At 46.2% G+C, this 17,723-nt stretch overlaps 1 protein-coding gene across 1 annotated transcript; it reads right to left on the bottom strand.

The window, feature by feature from the left end:
- Nucleotides 1-5,352: 5,352 nt before the first annotated feature.
- On the bottom strand, nucleotides 5,353-12,397 carry LOC127688412 (solute carrier family 22 member 13-like). Its single transcript, XM_052187004.1, has 10 exons — nucleotides 10,936-12,397; nucleotides 10,199-10,302; nucleotides 9,817-9,971; nucleotides 9,478-9,646; nucleotides 9,183-9,303; nucleotides 9,004-9,098; nucleotides 8,633-8,847; nucleotides 8,345-8,453; nucleotides 7,745-7,960; nucleotides 5,353-7,534 (listed from the first exon to the last, which is right to left on the bottom strand). The coding sequence occupies exons 1-10, from the start codon at nucleotides 11,311-11,313 to the stop codon at nucleotides 7,429-7,431; spliced, it is 1,668 nt and encodes a 555-aa protein (XP_052042964.1). The 5' UTR covers nucleotides 11,314-12,397; the 3' UTR covers nucleotides 5,353-7,428.
- Nucleotides 12,398-17,723: the final 5,326 nt, after the last annotated feature.

Genomic DNA, 17,723 nt, shown 5'->3' with positions numbered 1-17,723 from the left:
AGGCTGAAGCCTGGCTGTCTCTACTAGATTATGCCACTGCTGCGGACTCCTGTTTGCTATCCCGACTCTACCGAACCAGACTGCTGTTGAGTGTTTGTGAGTGGATGGAGCTGCCACTGCTAACCTGTGAACTGAACTGCTCATTTCCAGAAGCACTGACAAGAGTTGCTCCAAAGAACCTTTCTAAACAGGTCCACTTCCCCACCCCCAACCCCTGTATCTTTTCTTTTCCACTACCTCTGGAGGTGGTGGGTTACAAGGAAGATTAAAGCATTCAAGAACCATCATTAAAAATAAGGTTTGAAAAAAATTAAAGTTTCATAGGATGCTTGCTGTTTGGGATGGGCTTGTTGAAGACAGTGGGAAAGTGCCGTCTTTGTGTTAAGTAGAGCTTCACGAGTGATTTCGGCAGAGTACCAAAGACCAGAATGCTGACAGGAATACTGAGTAAGGGGCTGTGCCCATGAGTTCCTGACTGGAAAGGAGACTTAGAAACCAGACTAGAATGTATCCATGCCACATTCCAGAAAACACGTATACACTTGCCTATATTCGATCTGTTCTGTGACTCTGTGATATTGAATTCAAGATGATGGGCTAATTGGTAGAGATGTTGAGTGCAAGATGATGGGCAAACAGGTAGAATTGTTGAATTCATGATGGGTTAACTGGTAGAGATTTCAAGGCAATGCATATCCAGGCAATGGCACAAATATTGCTGGCTGTTCTCAGGTAGGTTTACGGAGAGAATTCAGAATAAAAACTGAAGTATAAAGATTTGAAAATGTTGGCCCATAAAGGAGACTATTTAACATTGGGCTACCCTTTAAACCTTTCGGTTACTGAAAAGATTCATGCCATTAAGGGAAGCTAAGTTTTTTTCCATTGGAACAATGAGATGTCTTGAGAACAGCTTAAGAATTGGCCCCTCCCACTCCAGGCTCAAGGGTGAAAATCTGTAAACTCTGTTAGAGGCTCTGCTTTACGAAAGTGAGTGCTAGGATATCCTGCACATGCAGAGCAACCTAAGGAAATGCTTTATTGTGTTCAGATACTTAAGACCTAAACAGTTACTTCAGCCACAGTAGGAGGAGGACCAGCTATTTCTTCAACTGGTGGCAGGCCCTGAGTCATCTAGATGGTGATACAGAATTATGGAATCATGGGGGTGGGGGGTGGGGGACAGGAGGGGTGTCAAGGAAAGTCTGTGAGGCCAGACTATCTGTTTTGGGGGGTGAAGTCTGTTCAGGCAACTGTTGAACAGGCAATGACTTAAGCCATAAGGATGATGCCAAGGCTGTAATGGAGACTCCAGGAATGGGCAGAACACAAAATGCCAAGGAAAGCCATGCACAATGACCAGATTCACCCCAGAGCAGCGGTCAGGGGGATGCAGTCAGCAAGGCTGTCCAGATCCTTTGGTTCGCACATCAAACCATCATGTGCTCCACATGCGATCATGCTGTCATAGTGAACATACGATCTCACCAGCCAGGGACAAAAGTTTCTTTTTGTGATTTCTTTTAATAAGCTGTTCTGACTGCAGTGAAACAATCACAATGCAGTTTTGGTTTAATTTCCTCATGGCTAAAGATAGTGAACATTTCTATATGTGTTTATTAATCATCTTTATTTTTCTTTTGAGAAATGTCTCATTTGCCCACTCATTATTCTCTTGGGGAAGAGAGGTTGATATTTTAGTCCTTCACATATCATGAGCAACCATTCTTTGTCCACACAGCACAGACTTCCCATTCTGTAGGCTGTCTGTTCTGCAGATTATTTCCTTTGTTATGCAGCTTTTTAAGGTCAAACGATCCCATTTGTTAAATCTTGCAATCTCTTCTTGTACTGGTGGAGACCTTTCTGGAAATTCCCGGCCTAGAGTTGTATCTTGAAGTGTTTTCTCTACACTTTCTTCTAGTAATTCTATGGCTTGGGTCTTTAACCCACTTTCAATTTTCATACAGAGAAGGAAGAATTTGCTTGTTTTCCCAGCACCATTTGTAGAAGAGACTGTCTTTCCTCTAATGTAGATCTGGGGCACTGAGGTCAGGAATCATGTGGCTCTGACTGCATGGGTTCATTTCTAGGTTTTCTTTTACATCAGTTTATACACAACACTTCCAGCTTTGCTCATTCTGTTTACAAATTGATTAGCTAATCAGGGTCATTTGTGCCTCCATAAGAATTTTAGACTTTTTAAATCCTGTGAAAAATTACATTGAACTATGGATTGATTTCAGTAATATATCCATTTTTTAAAATATTAATCCTGCAGATCCATAAGCATGAGGCATCTTTCCATCTTTGAGTGTCTTCAACTTCTTCCTTTAGTGCCTTGAACGTCTCACTGCAGCACTCGTTCTTTGCTGAGCTTGTGCAGGCATGTGTGTCTTTGACTTCCTGTCTTCTCAGCATGTGTGTCTTTGACTTCCTGTCTTCTCAGCATGCTTCCTACTGATATGTAGAAAAACTATGGGGTTTTGATTTTGCTGCCATTACTTGAAAAATGCAAGACCCACAGCACAGCAGGGTCATGATAATCTCATAGAGGGTTGGATTTCCACACCCTTTAGCTTTTATTCTCTAGTCAGAGAATCCAAGATTAGAATCTGAGAGGATTAGTGTAAAGTGTGCTAAGAAATTACCCATTGCTGTATGTGTTTATGTGGCTAGAAATAATACTCAGGGCCTCATGCATGCTAGCTGTTAGGCCAGAGGTTTTGAGACAAAGGCCAAGATGGTATGGGCCAAGAGGTCTCTGCTTTTCTCTTCTGACCGGTTCACAAAAGACCTCTCAAAACACTGTACAAAGCCAGCTCCTAGCTCCAGATTCCAAAGGGACCACCAGACCTGAGAGCACACTACAGAGCCTCACTCTACACCTCACCACCACGTCACCACTCCCTCCCCTTCCCCATTAAGAAGCCTCCACCCCAGCTCAGGAGTGGGACTTGGCTGACCTCCTGATGTGAGACTGGCTAATTCACCCAAATAAACCTGTTTTTTACTTTAAATTCAGCTCAAATGGATTTACTGCATTGGCGGAGAAGCCAATCACTAGTCATCTTATCTACTATTGCTATGAAGGCACACCATGATCAAGGCAACACCTATAAAAGGAAATATTGTGGGCTTGCCCACAACTCCAGAAAATTAGTCCATTATCATCATGACAGGAAGCATGGTGGCAGACAGCCAGGCATGGGGCTAAGAGTTTACATACTGATCTACAGGCAGGCAGGCATGCAGACAGGCGTGTGCATGTACACACACACACACACACACACACACACACACACACACACGAGAGAGAGAGAGAGAGAGAGAGAGAGAGAGAGAGAGAGAGACAGAGACAGAGAGAGACAGAGAGAGAGAAAGAGAAAGAGAGAGAGAAAGACAAAGACAGAGACATGGGCCTGGCATGGTTTTTTGAAAACTCAAAGCCTAGCGACATACTTCCTCCAACAAGGCTATACCTCCCTAATCCTTCTCAGACAGTTCCACTCCCTAGTGACTAATCGTTTGAGTTTACGAGCCTCTGGGGGCCATTCTCATTCAAACCAACACATTAGTTGAAAATGTCTACTATAAAAGAATAAATCTGTGATCTGGATTGCAGAACTCCTACCCCCGTGTATCTTAGTTTGGGTTTCTATTGCTGCAAAAAGACACCATGACCAAGACAGCTTTTAAAAATTTATTTATGTATTTATGTGAACACACTTCATTGTCTTCAGACACACCAGAAGAGGGCACTGGATCTCATTATAGATGGATTGCTAGGGATTGAACTCCAGACCTCTAGAAGAGCATCCAGTGCTCTTAACTGCTTAGCTATTTCTCCAGGCCCAAGGCAACTCTTACAAAGGACAACATTTAATTGGGGCTGGCTTACAGGTTCCGGCCATTTCAAAGCAGGAAGGATGGCAGCATCCAGGAAGGCATGGTGCAGGAGAACCAAGCATTCTACATCTTGATCCAAAGGCAGCCAGGAGAAGACTGCCTCCGAGGCAGTTAGGAGGAGGGTCTCAGAGCCCTGACACCCTGAGAGCCCAACACACTTCTAAAAAGGCCACTCCTACTCCAACAAGGTCACACCTCCTAATAGTGCCACTCCATGGGCCCAAAGATGTTCTAGGCACCACACTCAGTGTTTGAGATCTGAACCATGTACCGGCTTCAACTATGGCAACCACAGCGCTGAGCAGTACGCACACTGCTCCCATGTCCCCTGAGTACTGACTATTCCCTGTTCAATAGCACTCTCCCAAGGACAGGTACAATTTACTTACCACATGCCAGCCCTATCTTTCCTTATAAAGCCTCTCTGTTAGGCTCATCAAGACAGAGACAAGAGCACATTATGGCATTACTTCCCTAGGGAGATGTGAAGTAACCATCTATTCACACCGCAGACCTACCGTGCCTAGAACAGAGAAATGACCTACCCAAATCCTCTTTGATAAACTTAGGAGTTTACTCGGTTTACTGACCAAGTATGCATAAAGGGTTACTTACAAAGTAACATTTGTATACTGAAAAGTCCAACCCTAGTTGAGTGATAACCTAAAAGCTGTACAAACCAAGTCTCCCAGTGTAACCCTTCACCCTTCTGTATACTCTAGCACCTGCCAAGACCACAGGAAACTAGCATGGAAGAACGAGGCATGAGGAGGCTGTAATCTCAGGTCAGGGTCAGATGACCCTTTCCATAGCTTTTTATTTGCCAGTGTTAATGCAGCCCATCTTGTGGTGAGCTCACACTGGGAATCAGACCTGCTCTGATTTCAGTGTAGAGGTGGCCATGTCATACCTGGTGGACATGATTCACAACACAGGCCCGTGTAACTGGTATGACCTTCGATTAACTACCAATGAAGACACCTTTACCTGATAACAGATAGGGACCTGGGTACTTGTAAATAAACTCAATTGCAGTCCAATGGCCTTGGGCAGCTCCACCCATCTTCTGTGAAGCCTCTCATTTGGGCTGCCTTCTGTGTTTGCTCCTTGCTTCTGTGGATAACTTTCAAAATCCTGGGGTCTCCACTGCGACTCAGGCTTCATGTTCACACGGATCTGAAATGGCCCCAAAGCCACTCTGCAGGGAATATAATCCCTCACGGGCTCCTTGGCCTCAGCAATTTTCTGGACCCTTTTTGCCATCTTCTGTGGCCCATCACTTTTATTTTTTGTGTTGACAAAACCAGTACTATATAGATCCGAGGTTCTCAACCTGTGGGTCATGACCCTTTTGGAGACTGGACAAACCTTTCACAGGGTTGCACATCTGATACCCTGCATATCAGATTTTTACAAGTAATAACAGTAGCAAAATTGCAGTTAAAAGTAGAAACAAAGTAACTTTATGGTGGGGAGGGGGTCACACAGCATGAGGAACTGTATTAAAGGGTTGCAGCATAAGGAAGGTTGAGGACCACTGATGTATATGATGCTGTGAAGTCCTGCTGCCAGCTTGAGATGTTGCCTGGTCCCCTTAGATGACAGGTACAGTTTGCAGTGGCCTCTGGGAGTAATAGTTTCTTTAGTTTTTGAATGAGGGAACATTTTAGAACCATTCTTGGTTCAGGCTCTTCCTTTGAATGAATGAATTATTTTCACAAATTCTAGACTGTCATAGGTGGAAGCCTTTCTACTCTCTGTGAAAAGGTTTCTTTTTGATGGCACTAATTCCTCTAGCAATTAATTATGGTGCTTGGTCTGCACTTCCTTTATCTGAAACTTCAAATTGCTCACACTGCATTCCCAAGAAGGTTCGCTTGTTTCTTATCTCTCTGCTCTCTCACACTGTAGATCTGAATACATAAGCAATAGCCATACCACAGCCTGAAGAGTGTACTGTCTGGATTTTCTGGAAGAAACATAACAAAACAACCTCACTGTTTTGAATCTGGCTTCACTCAATTTCTTGCAGTACAGAATATAGCCTAATTCTTTGCCAAAGTATCTGATCAAAGGCTTCCAGCTTCAATTCCCAGTGGAGTCCTTGTTTCCTTCTGACACCTCCTAAGTTGAATGAGACAGCTTACAGTCCTCTGAGCATTCTGGTCTCATAGAACAGCCCACTAGGCCCTGCTTAGAGCGTTTCAGAGTTCCATTGGCCCAAAGTTACAAGCTGACATACTTCTCTTTATAAACCTTTCCCAAAGTCCTAAGAATCACATGGTCAGATCTGTCACAGAAAGCCCGAACCTTCTGCATTAATTCTCTGTTACATTTCTCTTTGTTGTGACATATCAAGGCAACTGAAGAAGAACTGACCCTGTGTTACAGTGTGGGCATACAGCTTAATCAGTGCTGCCAAGGTGACAGGAAGTAGACAGTACAGCTCTAGGCTTAATTCCCTTCATGGTTTTATTTATTTAGTTCCGGACCTTAGCCAACAGGATACTGCCCACCTTCAGGGAACTTTCCTGAACTTCAGGTCTTCCCTCCTCAGTTAAACTTCTGAAAACACCTTGATAGACACCACCCAGAGATGTTCCTCCTTTAGTGATTCCCATTCAGTCAGGATAACGATGAAAATTAAGCATCACTGAATGGAAATATTTCTCCTAGACATTGTTAATCCCTAAGAAATGGAAGAGATAATGTTTACAAAGATCCCAAAGGCAGGTCTGGGAATAAAGACCTATGTCTCCTATGACAAAACAATAAAAATGAAAGCCACAGGCAAACTCCTGTAATAATAATGTGTCAGCAAAGGATCCCTCTAAGTCATCTCCAGGAATGACAATCACATCACTCAGGGACATCAGTGGCTTCACCTTTGAAATGCACTTTGCCATTTTTGCGCATTTGCCTTTCATCAGAGAAACACACAGCACGAAACTCTGGGTGGTACTGGTACAAACCTGAGGAGCATGTTTGTCTATGATCTCAAAAGAGAACAGTACGAAATATCCAAGACTGGATGCCCAGCAAACGGGTACAGTACTGCTCACTCCTCAGAGAAGCTGACCAAGTGTGAAGGGGGAGATGCTGAAAGAATTGTGTGCTCTGCAAATGGTTTCACAGTGTTCTCCAAGGGTTTGCACTGTGGACGTTGGGCCTGGGTGTGGCAATGTGAAAACTGGTGGGACCTGTACGAGGCCTGACCAAGGAGGACACTGTTCCCACCGCTTTCCATGCTCAAGCTTGGGCTTCGGTATCTCGCATATGCACATCCTCCGTCCCGAACGATCCTGCTCATGCTCACCGTGACATACCCACAGACGCAATCAAAGAAAAGACCGCGACACACCCAGGATCCTGAAGCAAACATGGTACTGAGCAGTAAGTCAGAGACAGAGGAGAGCAAGGAGGTTGGCCCTGTCCAACAACAAGCTGGCCTGGTCCCTCCTTCAAATCAGGACCGACTGACATCCACCGTGTGACCAGGTGCTGGATATGAATCGGTCGTTAACAACCACAGTCAGAACGAGGAGCACTACCAATGCTAACTCGGGGGAGGAAGATTCTTCCCTTAGCCTCCATTTCTTTTTCAGGGAACTGTGTCATGGAGGACCTGCAAAAGGGAAAAGAGCAGTCAGTGGCTGCCCACGATATAGCCTCATGATTAATGAATGAGCTTATCAGCTCCAGCAGTAAAATGACCTATAATATCAGTGGCACCGAGGAGGCACCATGCTGCCCAGTGAGCAGTGTGTAACTAATAAAGAACTAATAGTGATTGGGAGGCCAGGGTCTGGGGAGAGGCCAGCAAGTCTGAGCTCACCGTGGGGGGTACCCCTGCTCCAGGTCCTGGAGGGTGTCCTTCAGGGTCTGGCCCCGGGTCTCAGGCAGCAGAGCACACAGTAGGCCTGCCCCAATGGGGAGGCTGCCAAAGATGAGCATGGGCAGCACCTGGTGGAACTGCTCCAGCAGCATCACAAGGGGGGTGAGGATGCCACCGACCCTGGAGAAGATGCTCACCAACCCCATGCCTGTTTGCCTGGGGAAAGAGCACAGGCTGAGGCTCTGCCCACTGTTGGAGGCTGCACTCTCTCCACAGCTGTGAGGACCCAGGTCTCAGCCACCTTTGGTCTGGCCATGGGGCAAGCTTCCTGGACCAGCCAGCCCCCTCTGTCTTCCCTCTGTCACTCAAGAGACCCAAACTCCCTTTCCCTTCAGAGTGCTCCTCTCCTGGGAGCACACCTTTCTCTCCTCTCAGCTCTTCCTTCTGTCCCACATTCTGGCCCTGACAAGGCCAGGGCCTGCCTATGTCCACACATGCCTTGGAGAATGGCACTAGACTTCCTAGGCCCCAGAGGCAGTTCACTGGCTGGCTGTGGGCTGATGACAGAGGGGCAAAGAGACAGAGGGACAGAGCTCTTACCTGATGATGGTGGGGAAGAGCTCAGCAGTGTACACATAGGAAATGGTGAAGGCAGCAGATGCGGCAAATTTCCCCACTACAGCCAGCACAGTGACCACCGTGGGAAGATCTGGAGGAAGTGCAGGACAGCCACACAGAGAGGACGCCCATCACCTGAGGCTGCACACCTCCCTGTCTATTCAAGTGCCTCACCTGCGATACCTGCACCCTGGGGAAGCCCTACGTCCTGAAGGGAGATGGGGCAATGGCTCTAGCCATGCAGGGAGGAGAAGGGAAACAGCCTGGTACCTCCTGGGATGAAGATGATGGTGATACACATTGTGCCAGCCAGAGTCAGAGCACAGAGCTGGCTCCACTTGCGACCCAGCTTCTCCATCATGGGGATGCTGAGAAAGCGGGCAGGCACTTCCACTGCTCCAAATATTAGCTGTGTCAGGTAGATATCCAGGCCAAAGTCCCCCACTTGGAAGCTGAGGCCATAATACACCAGGCTGTCCACAAACCTACAAAGTACCCAAGCATCCCTCAGACCCCGAGACATGGGAGGAAAAACCATCTCAGCCAGAGCCTCTGTTTAACCCTCCAGTGACACACAGCAGAGGAACAGAGGTGACCCTCTGGGTCTGTCCTAACCGAGGGACAAATCCCGGGACACTTACCAGACGGCTATGAGAATCAGAGTCACCTTCCTGAGGTGAGGGTGTCTGAAAAGATCCAGGGCATTCCCCGAGGGGCCTGTCTTCTCAGGGACCAGCTACAAGAAGGGCAGAGTGAGGGGCCGGGACACAGGCATGGAGACTGGCTGGAGTCGGGGTGGCCTTCACCTGCTTACGGGTACCTGGTTCAGGAGCTCCGGGGCAAGTGGCCTGCCGTTCACCAAGGCTGCCTTCTGGACCAACTGTTTGGCCTCCTCTATCCTTCCTTGGGACAGGAGCCACCGTGGAGATTCTGGGAGAACCCTGTCAACCACACATGGCCGTGAGGCTGGGGTCTTGAGCTCTGTGCAGCCACCCAGAATTCCAGGGCACACTGCTCCCCAACCCCCAAGCTCCACAGGCTCCCTCTTCTGGGCCCTGCATCCTGCCACAGTGCTCCCAACTAGGGTGGCCTGTCACTGGCAAGGGTCCCCTCACCAGTAATAGAAGAGGAGCAGGAAGACAGGTGCAGTGCCTATTATTTGAAGGAGTCTCCAGTTGCGGACACCATAGGCCAGTCCTGCTAACACCATCAGCCCAAGGGCAAAGTTGCTCTGGGCCAGGACCATGGCTCGCGTTCTCCAGGACGGCCCCACCCACTCTGAAACTGTGAAAACAAAGGCTGAGGCTGGGTGGGCTCTCCTACTCTCTCGTGATATCCAGATGGTATCATGGCAAGCACTGTGCCTCACCAGAAGCCCAGCAAGCTCTGCTAGGACCTCCTTAGGCAGAGGTGACTGAAACTATCCCCACAGGCTCCAGGGCTCAGACACTCACCCATAATCATGGTGCTCATCATATACCCCGCCACAGCAATAGCTGAGAAGCAGCACAGGACCATGTAGAGCTCAAAGCTGGGCACGAAGGCTGTGGCCATGCCTATGGTGCCTGACAGAAGCAGCTGCAGCAGAAGGCTGGCTCTACGGCCAATCCTGAGGTAACAGGGGAATAGGATTTGAAATGAAGAAGCCTTCCCAAGACCGAATCAAGAAAGCCCCCAGGCAAGCCTACTCTGGCCCTCTGTCAGAGTGGGGAGATGGGGTTTTCCCTGGGATCCCATCTGAAAGTAGGCAATAGGACTTATCTCGATGGCCACTGATATGGCTCCAGGGGGATAACTGAGCCAGCACCAGAAGCATGCTGGACCAGCAGCACATACCAGTCACAGACAGGACCAAAGACCAGGGCCCCAATGAGGAGTCCAACCATGAATACTGACTGGGAGGTCCTCTTCAGGTTCTTCCGATCACACACCAGGTCAAACTGAAATGAAAGCAAGGTATGTAAGACTAGGTGTAGCACTCAAAGCCAACATTCTTATCTAAACCTGTGGTTCTCACACTGTGTACCAAAGCAGTTCTCGGCACCATAGTGAATTCATTGAGCACAAAATATTTAAAATTTATAGGCAACACACGATACAATCATTGAATTCTGACTGGCATCCTACAACTGCTAGCCAGAGGCAGGCATGGAGGCATACACCTGGGAAGAGGTTGGAAAGCAGTAAATCACTCTGGGCAAGCAGTAAGGCAGGTAAAGAGACATGGAAGGAGACAGTGCTTAGGAAAGGAAGGGAGAACATCAGGCAGAGCTCATGAAAAGAACAAAGGGAAGGGCAGGGGAAGAGGGAGAAGACCAGAGGCAGGCAGCTGGGCAGAAGGACATGCAGAGAAATACAGACAAGAGAACATCCAAAGACCAACAGCCAGTCAGGCAGCAGAGCACAGAGAAAGTTACAGTGGCACAAGGCTGGTCGCCTGGCCTGTGATGCCCAACGGGGGAGTGGAGCAGGATGAGTGGCAAAGGAGAAACCAGGTGTAAGGACAAGAGATAGCGCAGGGTCCGAGGAATGGGCGGGCAGACCTGTAAAAAGCAAACAACTGGCCATCCTACCTCGTTCTTGAGGGACTGAGGCCGGTTCTCAGGATAGTCCCAGCCTGCGTCGCAGGCCTGTGTCTCATTGAAGCGGTGGCTCAGGATGTCTTCCAGGCTGGCACCTTCAGGAGGTGGCTGGAACATGAGGCAGGACTCGGGTCTGCCTGCTGTGTCGTTGGGTATGCTTACAGCCAGCTGCTCAGCAGCACTCAGGTTGAAAGTGTGGTTCTTAACCCAGGACACCGAACAGTGGTGAGCCTCATCGAGGACCATGAAGACCTGGCCAATGACGAAGAATGCAGACAGGAAATTGGGGATGCCCATCAGGATGGTCACCCGCACCTGGAAGCGACCGAAGTCGCCCACTTCAGCCATGACCTGTGCAAACTGAGTCATGTCTGCTTCTCACTCCTGAGCCTAGGAACACCACGTAGGCTTGCTGCTCCGGGCTCTGGTGACATCTACATTAATGTTTAACCCAGCCTTGGGCAGCTGCACCTATCAGTTTATACCTTACCTCTGTAGTCTGACAAGACAGAATATGAGAACAATGACAGCAACAGCAAAAACCCCAACACCACTTATGTGAGTGTTTTATTGACTGTGACAGACACAGGCATCACAAGAAGAACACCTTTCTAGTCCAAAGTCTTCAAAAAGATGCAACTGCCTTCCTCACTGACTTCCAACTATAACATCTTCAACAATTCAGTCATCTCCATTGCTTGACCCATCACTAAAATCTCAGATTCTGAGAGTGTCAGCAACATTTGGAGGGACAGGAGCATCTGTCTTTTCCAGAGACTAAACCTCACAGATGTGGGGGATAGAGAACAGGGACACAGCCAAGCTCCTTAATCACTGCTTTCACCAAGCCTTCCACCTCACACTGCACAATCAACACAATAATGCACCTACTGGGGCAGGCGTGGCAAGACTGCCCTAGGTCTAACCAACTGCTCTCATGTGGGTCTGAGATCTGCCCCACAGCAGAGAATTTATGCTTGTAACTGTAAACATGATCAGAACCCACGGCTACTAAAGTCTCACACCCTAGGAAAGAATTGATGAGTGTTATTTCGTTAAATAGCTATACTGGAAAACTGTCTTCTCCACACTCATGTTTTCTATCCTAATTTGTGATGCTCTCAATCTTGGTCAAAGCAGCTTCTTGCTGCACATGGCAGTTGTTAACTTTGAGACGTAACTGTTCAAATTGTTGAGACTAAGTGAATGTGCGTGCTCAGCCAGAGGGAAGATTTCTCTCTACCTCTCAACAAAGCTCCCTGACCATCACAGAAGAGACGGCAGAATGTGTGTAAGTCTGCTGTACAGTACTGTGAAACACTGACCTCTGCATATGACATGGCTGCTGCACACATCAGCTGTAGTTATCTACACATGACCTGTCTGAGATTAACCCAGCTAAAATTGGCATCATTTAAGAAATAGAAACAACCAAAGGGTCCAATAAAGGAAATGTGGCACATATATACAACAGAATATTATTCATCATTAAAAAACGCAAAAACCAAAACTAATGCAACTCTGTTCTTTTGTGACTGCACATTTTAGTAACTGAACACAGCCAAGCATACAAAGACAAATACCTTATGAGAATATGTGAAACCTTTAAAATCTTTATCTCACAGGAGGTAAAAGAAGAAGAATGCTTACCAGAGTCCTGGGGGCATAGGGAAGAAGGGACAATAAAAGTTGATCAATATCTGTTTATAAGTAATGACCGTGAGAAAGGAGCTCTGGTGCTCCGCTGCTCCTCCTCCACCCTAAACCCTAAGCTGAGGTGCCAACAGCAGCTGCTTGCTGCATAGAGAGAACCATCCTTCTCTGGCCCCCGATAGGGTGGCCATACTTCTTTAGATGAACCCACATCTATGCACATATGAACTCGGATGTCTACTAACTATATCCAGTGGGTTATTGGCTTTTTGGTAAACAATGGCCTGGAGAGACGGCTCAGTGGTTAAGAGCACCTCCTGCTCTTGCAGAGGACCTGGGTTTAGCTCCCAGCACCCACATGGCAGCTCACTCCTCTCTAACTCCAGTTTCAGAGGATCCAATTCCCTCTCCATGGGCATCAGGCATGCACATGATACACGTAATAAATATACACAGGCGAAACATTCATACACATAAAAAATTTATATCTTTCATAATAAATAAATAAAACTTTAAACATCTACAACAAGCAAATGAAGACATGATGTTGGGAAGATGTGTTAGGGCAACTGGTAAGGAGGGAGAAGATATATATCTTATGACTAAGATATACAAACAGGAAATCCTCAAAGAAAAAAACTTGCCTGCACTAACTCTGCCAAGGCCCATTTCTTGCCTAGAACCTTGATATTCTTCTGCTGATCTTATTTTCTTCTGCTAATATGTAATACTAGCTAATCCCAAAGAAGCAAGCAGGCCATGAGACACACAAAAGACAAAACATACCCTTTCCTTTTACTACCAAGACAAATCAAAAACAGAGTGACTACAAGAAAGGTAGGGGTGTGTGTGTGTGTGTGTGTGTTGCATTTCCAGTTCTAATCAAGGAAGAAACCAGTTTTCTTGTAATCTAGTAAATTTCTAGCAATCTAGAAACTTGTTTTACTAGATTAAAGACAAATACAGGCTCTTCTGGTATATCCTAATCTCCCAAAGCAATAGATGATAACAACACAGGACAAAGTCCCCCTCTACAATCATCTCTACACATGCACACAAACATATGTGCCTGCATGCACAGTACACAAACAGAAGAAGGCCTTTCATGTTCTGAATTCTGAACCATTTTAAGAGTTAGGCAGGTGATAGCCCTGGCCTCTGGCTGGCTAGCTGAGGACAGTGACAAAGCAAAAAAAAAAAAAAAAAAAAAAAAAAAAAAAAAAAAAAAAAAGGCTATGTAAAATAAGCACTTTCAGGCTTCTTGCCAGTCCTTGTCCCCACTGTGTTCTGTCCTCCCCAACAACTAGCTCAAGTTTTCTTCTACTGAACAACTGAAGAGGTAGGAAGCTTGTGCTGGGCCACTGATGCAACCCAAGCCTCTTTTTCACTCACTCACTCACTCACTCACCTACCTGAGGAGAAGGGTGAACTGGTCTCTAAAGATCCTTGTACTTCCTAAGGAGAATGATGCAAAAGGGTGGGACACACCAAGTATGGTGTCTCACATCTCAACTACAGCACCCTTAGGAGAGTGAGACAGGATCACTGAGAGCTGGAGTCCAACCTGGAATAAACAGTGAGCTCCAGGCCAGCCTAGACTACACAGTAAGACTTAACTAATCTGTATTGGCTGGTTTTATCAATTGACACAAGCTAGACTCATCAGAGAGGAAGGAGCCTTAGTGGAGAAAATGCCTCCATCACATCCAGCTGTAAGGCATTATCTCAGTTAGAGATCAATGGAGGAGGGCCCAGCCCATTGTGGGTGGTGCCATCCCTAGGTTGGTGCTCCTGGGGTCTATAAGAAAGCAGGAGAGTAAGCAGCTCCTCTCCAAGGCCTCTGCATCAGTTCCTGCCTCCAGGTTCCAGCCCTGCTTCAATTCCTGTCCTGAATTCCTCCAATGATGAACTATGATCTGGAAGTATACAGCCAATAAACTCTTTCCTCCCCAACTTGCTTCTTGGTCATGGTGTTTTGGTACAACAATAGAAATCCTAACTAAAACACCATCTCAAAAAAATAAAACTTCAAGGAAGAAGTTCCTCGGCAACACTGTCTTCTTGACCTGCTATGGTGTTTGTCATCATCCTCAGCTGTGACTCCTAAAACTCAGTAAGACGTGCAACTGATGACGAGGACATAAAAGTTTATCAACCATTTAGATAAAGGGTCTCACACTGAGAGATAATCTCTAAAGTAACTACCCGCTGCTTGATGAAAGTGTTAAGGTCAAAAGAGACAAAGATCAAGTTGAGCCAGGCCAGAGATCAAAGAAATACTATTGCTAAAGACAATACTGGATTGTGGACAGAGTCCAGAAAAGGCACAATACTGCAATAACTGAAGCTTTCTTAGTTTGCACATTAGTCAACAGTGTCCTATCAAGGCTAATGTCGTGATTTTGATGGGCATATATAGTTAAGAGGTAAATTTACATACAGAGAAGCCACAAGGCAGATATAGCTAAATCTTTGGTATTACTTGCAAATATTTCGCTAAGTCTGAGTTTACTTCAAAATAAGAAAGTCTGAATAGCCGTGTCTCTGGAACACACAGAAGGCAAGTGGGCATACATGAAGATGTTCAATAGCATAATCATCAGGAAACTACAAATTAAGACAGGAAACTACCACACACCTAATAGAACAGCTACGTTTAAAATACAACATCGGCACAAGCAGCCAGGAGTGTAGAACAACAGGAATGTAAAACAGTACAGCTATTTTAAACAATGGCTTAACAATTTACCGTTAAAACTAAACATGCTCTTACCTTAAAAGCCAGCAATTATGTTCACTGGCATTTGTCAAATGAGTTGAAACCATATCTCCACACAAAACCCTGCACAAAGATCTCAGCTTTGTTCTTAACTGTCCAAACTTGGAAGTACAAACATATCCTTCAGTGGGTGGATATGGTAAACTGTGTTACAGACACTGAAATTCAGTTGTAGAAGACACAAAAAACAAACAAAAATCTCCAGCTACGAAAGAACCTTCTATATTACTAATGTAGCCAATCTGTCTGTGAAGCCATGTGAAAGAACCTTCTATGTTACTAACATAGCCAATCTGAACAGACTGCATACATGTGTCCTAACTACACATGGACCAGCACGTGCATCATGTGGGGATGCTTACCGGAAGATTGCTTGTCCAGCAGGAGGTCCTAGGCTCAACCCTCATGTCAGTGACATGGAAATAAAAACAACCCACAACCAGCAAAAACATCGGCTGCCAAGGGTCAGTGTGCAGAGACACGAACAGGCCAGGCAGAACAGAGCATTTTTAGGGTCACAGATGCAGTTTACATCAAAAATATAATTCGCACAGAATGTCGGAGGTAGAAAAAGGATGTGTAGGTATAGAGAATACATTCTACTTGATTTTGCTGTGAAACCGCCATACTATCTTAAAAACTGAAGTCTACTTTAAAAGCAAACATGAGATAGATGACCTGACCCAAAGGAGCAAGTAAAGCTAAGGAAATATCCTGGGACACTCCAATCTGTTACAGCAGGTAAGCAGAGCCCCCTTACTCTCGCCCTGACCTAACCCCTTGCACACAGCATGGCCACATTTGAGTACCCAGTCCTACTTTGTGCTCATGGCACTCACAGCTCATTTCTTTGATTTGCTGATCTTGAAAGTAAGCTTCCATCAGCTCCAAGCCATAGTCCTCTCAACTCAAGTCCAAGGCTGTGTGCTTTCAAAGAAACAGCAGCACCTACAGCAGTCCCGTCACAGACGGTGGCTACTTCTGTCAGGAAAGATTATGATCAGAAAGTTAGCCAGAGCGGGTGGGTGACAACTCGGGAGCTTAACCTCCCACAAAGCCACTTGAGTGTCCAAAGCCCCCGGGGAGAAGCTCAGCGCTGCTCCGTGCTTTCCGAGGGGAATTCCAATGAGGGCAGCCTGGTATCCTCCACAGTCTAAAACCGTAAGCAGACTCGGAAGATGCAGTAAAAAAAATCATGACATATTGGGGATGGTTTGCTGTCATGTCCAGTTTCCTTGGGGAGTCTTCCTTCTTCCCATTTGGGGCACGTGTTTCCCCAAGTGGAACACAACAGTTTTAAGCTATTCTACTAAAAATGTGGATGTCAGTGTGCTCACCTTCCTCTTCATGAGCACCTTGGCTTCACTCTAGTCACAGGGAAACTAAAAGGAGTGACGTCATGTCCTACTTACAGGGCTTCCCAACCATCACCACCATTAAGAAAAAAGCATTCATACTTCATCAAGGACAATTATTCTTTATTGATTAAAAATGGAAGAAAAAAAAACCATGCAGTAAAATACAGGTCAAGAGAAGAGAGAGAAGGTAACAGTTTACATCTCCCACTACCCAGCAAGAGTCCTTGGGAGGGGCTGCCATTACTGATACATCCTTACTCTAGTCTCCAGATTACTTAGCAGTCTCAGCTGGCTCTAGGATTTGGTTGAAAACAGAGGGAAAACACACACACACACACACAAAAAAAAAAAAAAAAACAAAAAACAAAAAACAAAAAAAAAAAAACCCCAAAAAAAAACAAAAAACAAAAAACAAAAAAAAAAAAAACCAAGAACCAACCCAAATGATTCCTTTAATCATTTAGAAAGACCATTTCACATATTACCTTGGCTATATTGGCACATACTATCTTGTGCTATAGTTAGTCCCTATCCAGGGACAAGGGTATCTTGAGGACTTAGTGACAGAGTACCCCCTGGAGCATTGCTCAGGCTCCCTGGGTCTGAGCTGTCTCACCTCAGTAGTTTCCACTGACTGGTTCTCTCACCATCACTGCATAAGCCAGCAGAGGGAAGTTGCCACACATCATGGAGAAGTAACATTGTCCTGGGTCTTAGTGCCGACCTCCTAGTTGCCAAAAAAGCAAACAATGAACGGAAAAAGAGCTCCGGGACACTTTTACTGTCATGTCTGTCCCCCACAGCAGGGCAAAGGTGATGATGGTCTAGAGAACGTGAACAGGAGACAGTCTGCTGCTTCCTTCCAGCCTGGCACTGGAACACCCCCAAATCAAAAGCCAAAACAGTGATACCAAATTCTTTCCTGAGCCCTACGTGCATTAAGTCAAGCTGCTGAAACCAAATTGGATTCTACAGCAAGCCTGAGTCTT

Source organism: Apodemus sylvaticus, chromosome 7 (genome assembly GCF_947179515.1).
Source record: "Apodemus sylvaticus chromosome 7, mApoSyl1.1, whole genome shotgun sequence".
NCBI classification, from domain to species: domain Eukaryota; kingdom Metazoa; phylum Chordata; class Mammalia; order Rodentia; family Muridae; genus Apodemus; species Apodemus sylvaticus.
The sequence above is the reverse complement of the archived record's forward strand: the minus strand, read 5'-3'. Positions and strand labels throughout refer to the sequence as shown.

Bases quoted from the DNA above. Each gene is read 5' to 3' on its own strand.
- LOC127688412 (XM_052187004.1), bottom strand. From the start codon at position 11,313: ATGACTCAGTTTGCACAGGTCATGGCTGAAGTGGGCGACTTCGGTCGC. The intron at 9,304-9,477 runs GTGAGGGGACCC...TGTGGTTGACAG, and splicing joins CTGCTCCTCTTCTATTACTG to GGTTCTCCCAGAATCTCCAC. The intron at 8,848-9,003 runs GTAAGTGTCCCG...GGTACTTTGTAG, and splicing joins CTGATTCTCATAGCCGTCTG to GTTTGTGGACAGCCTGGTGT.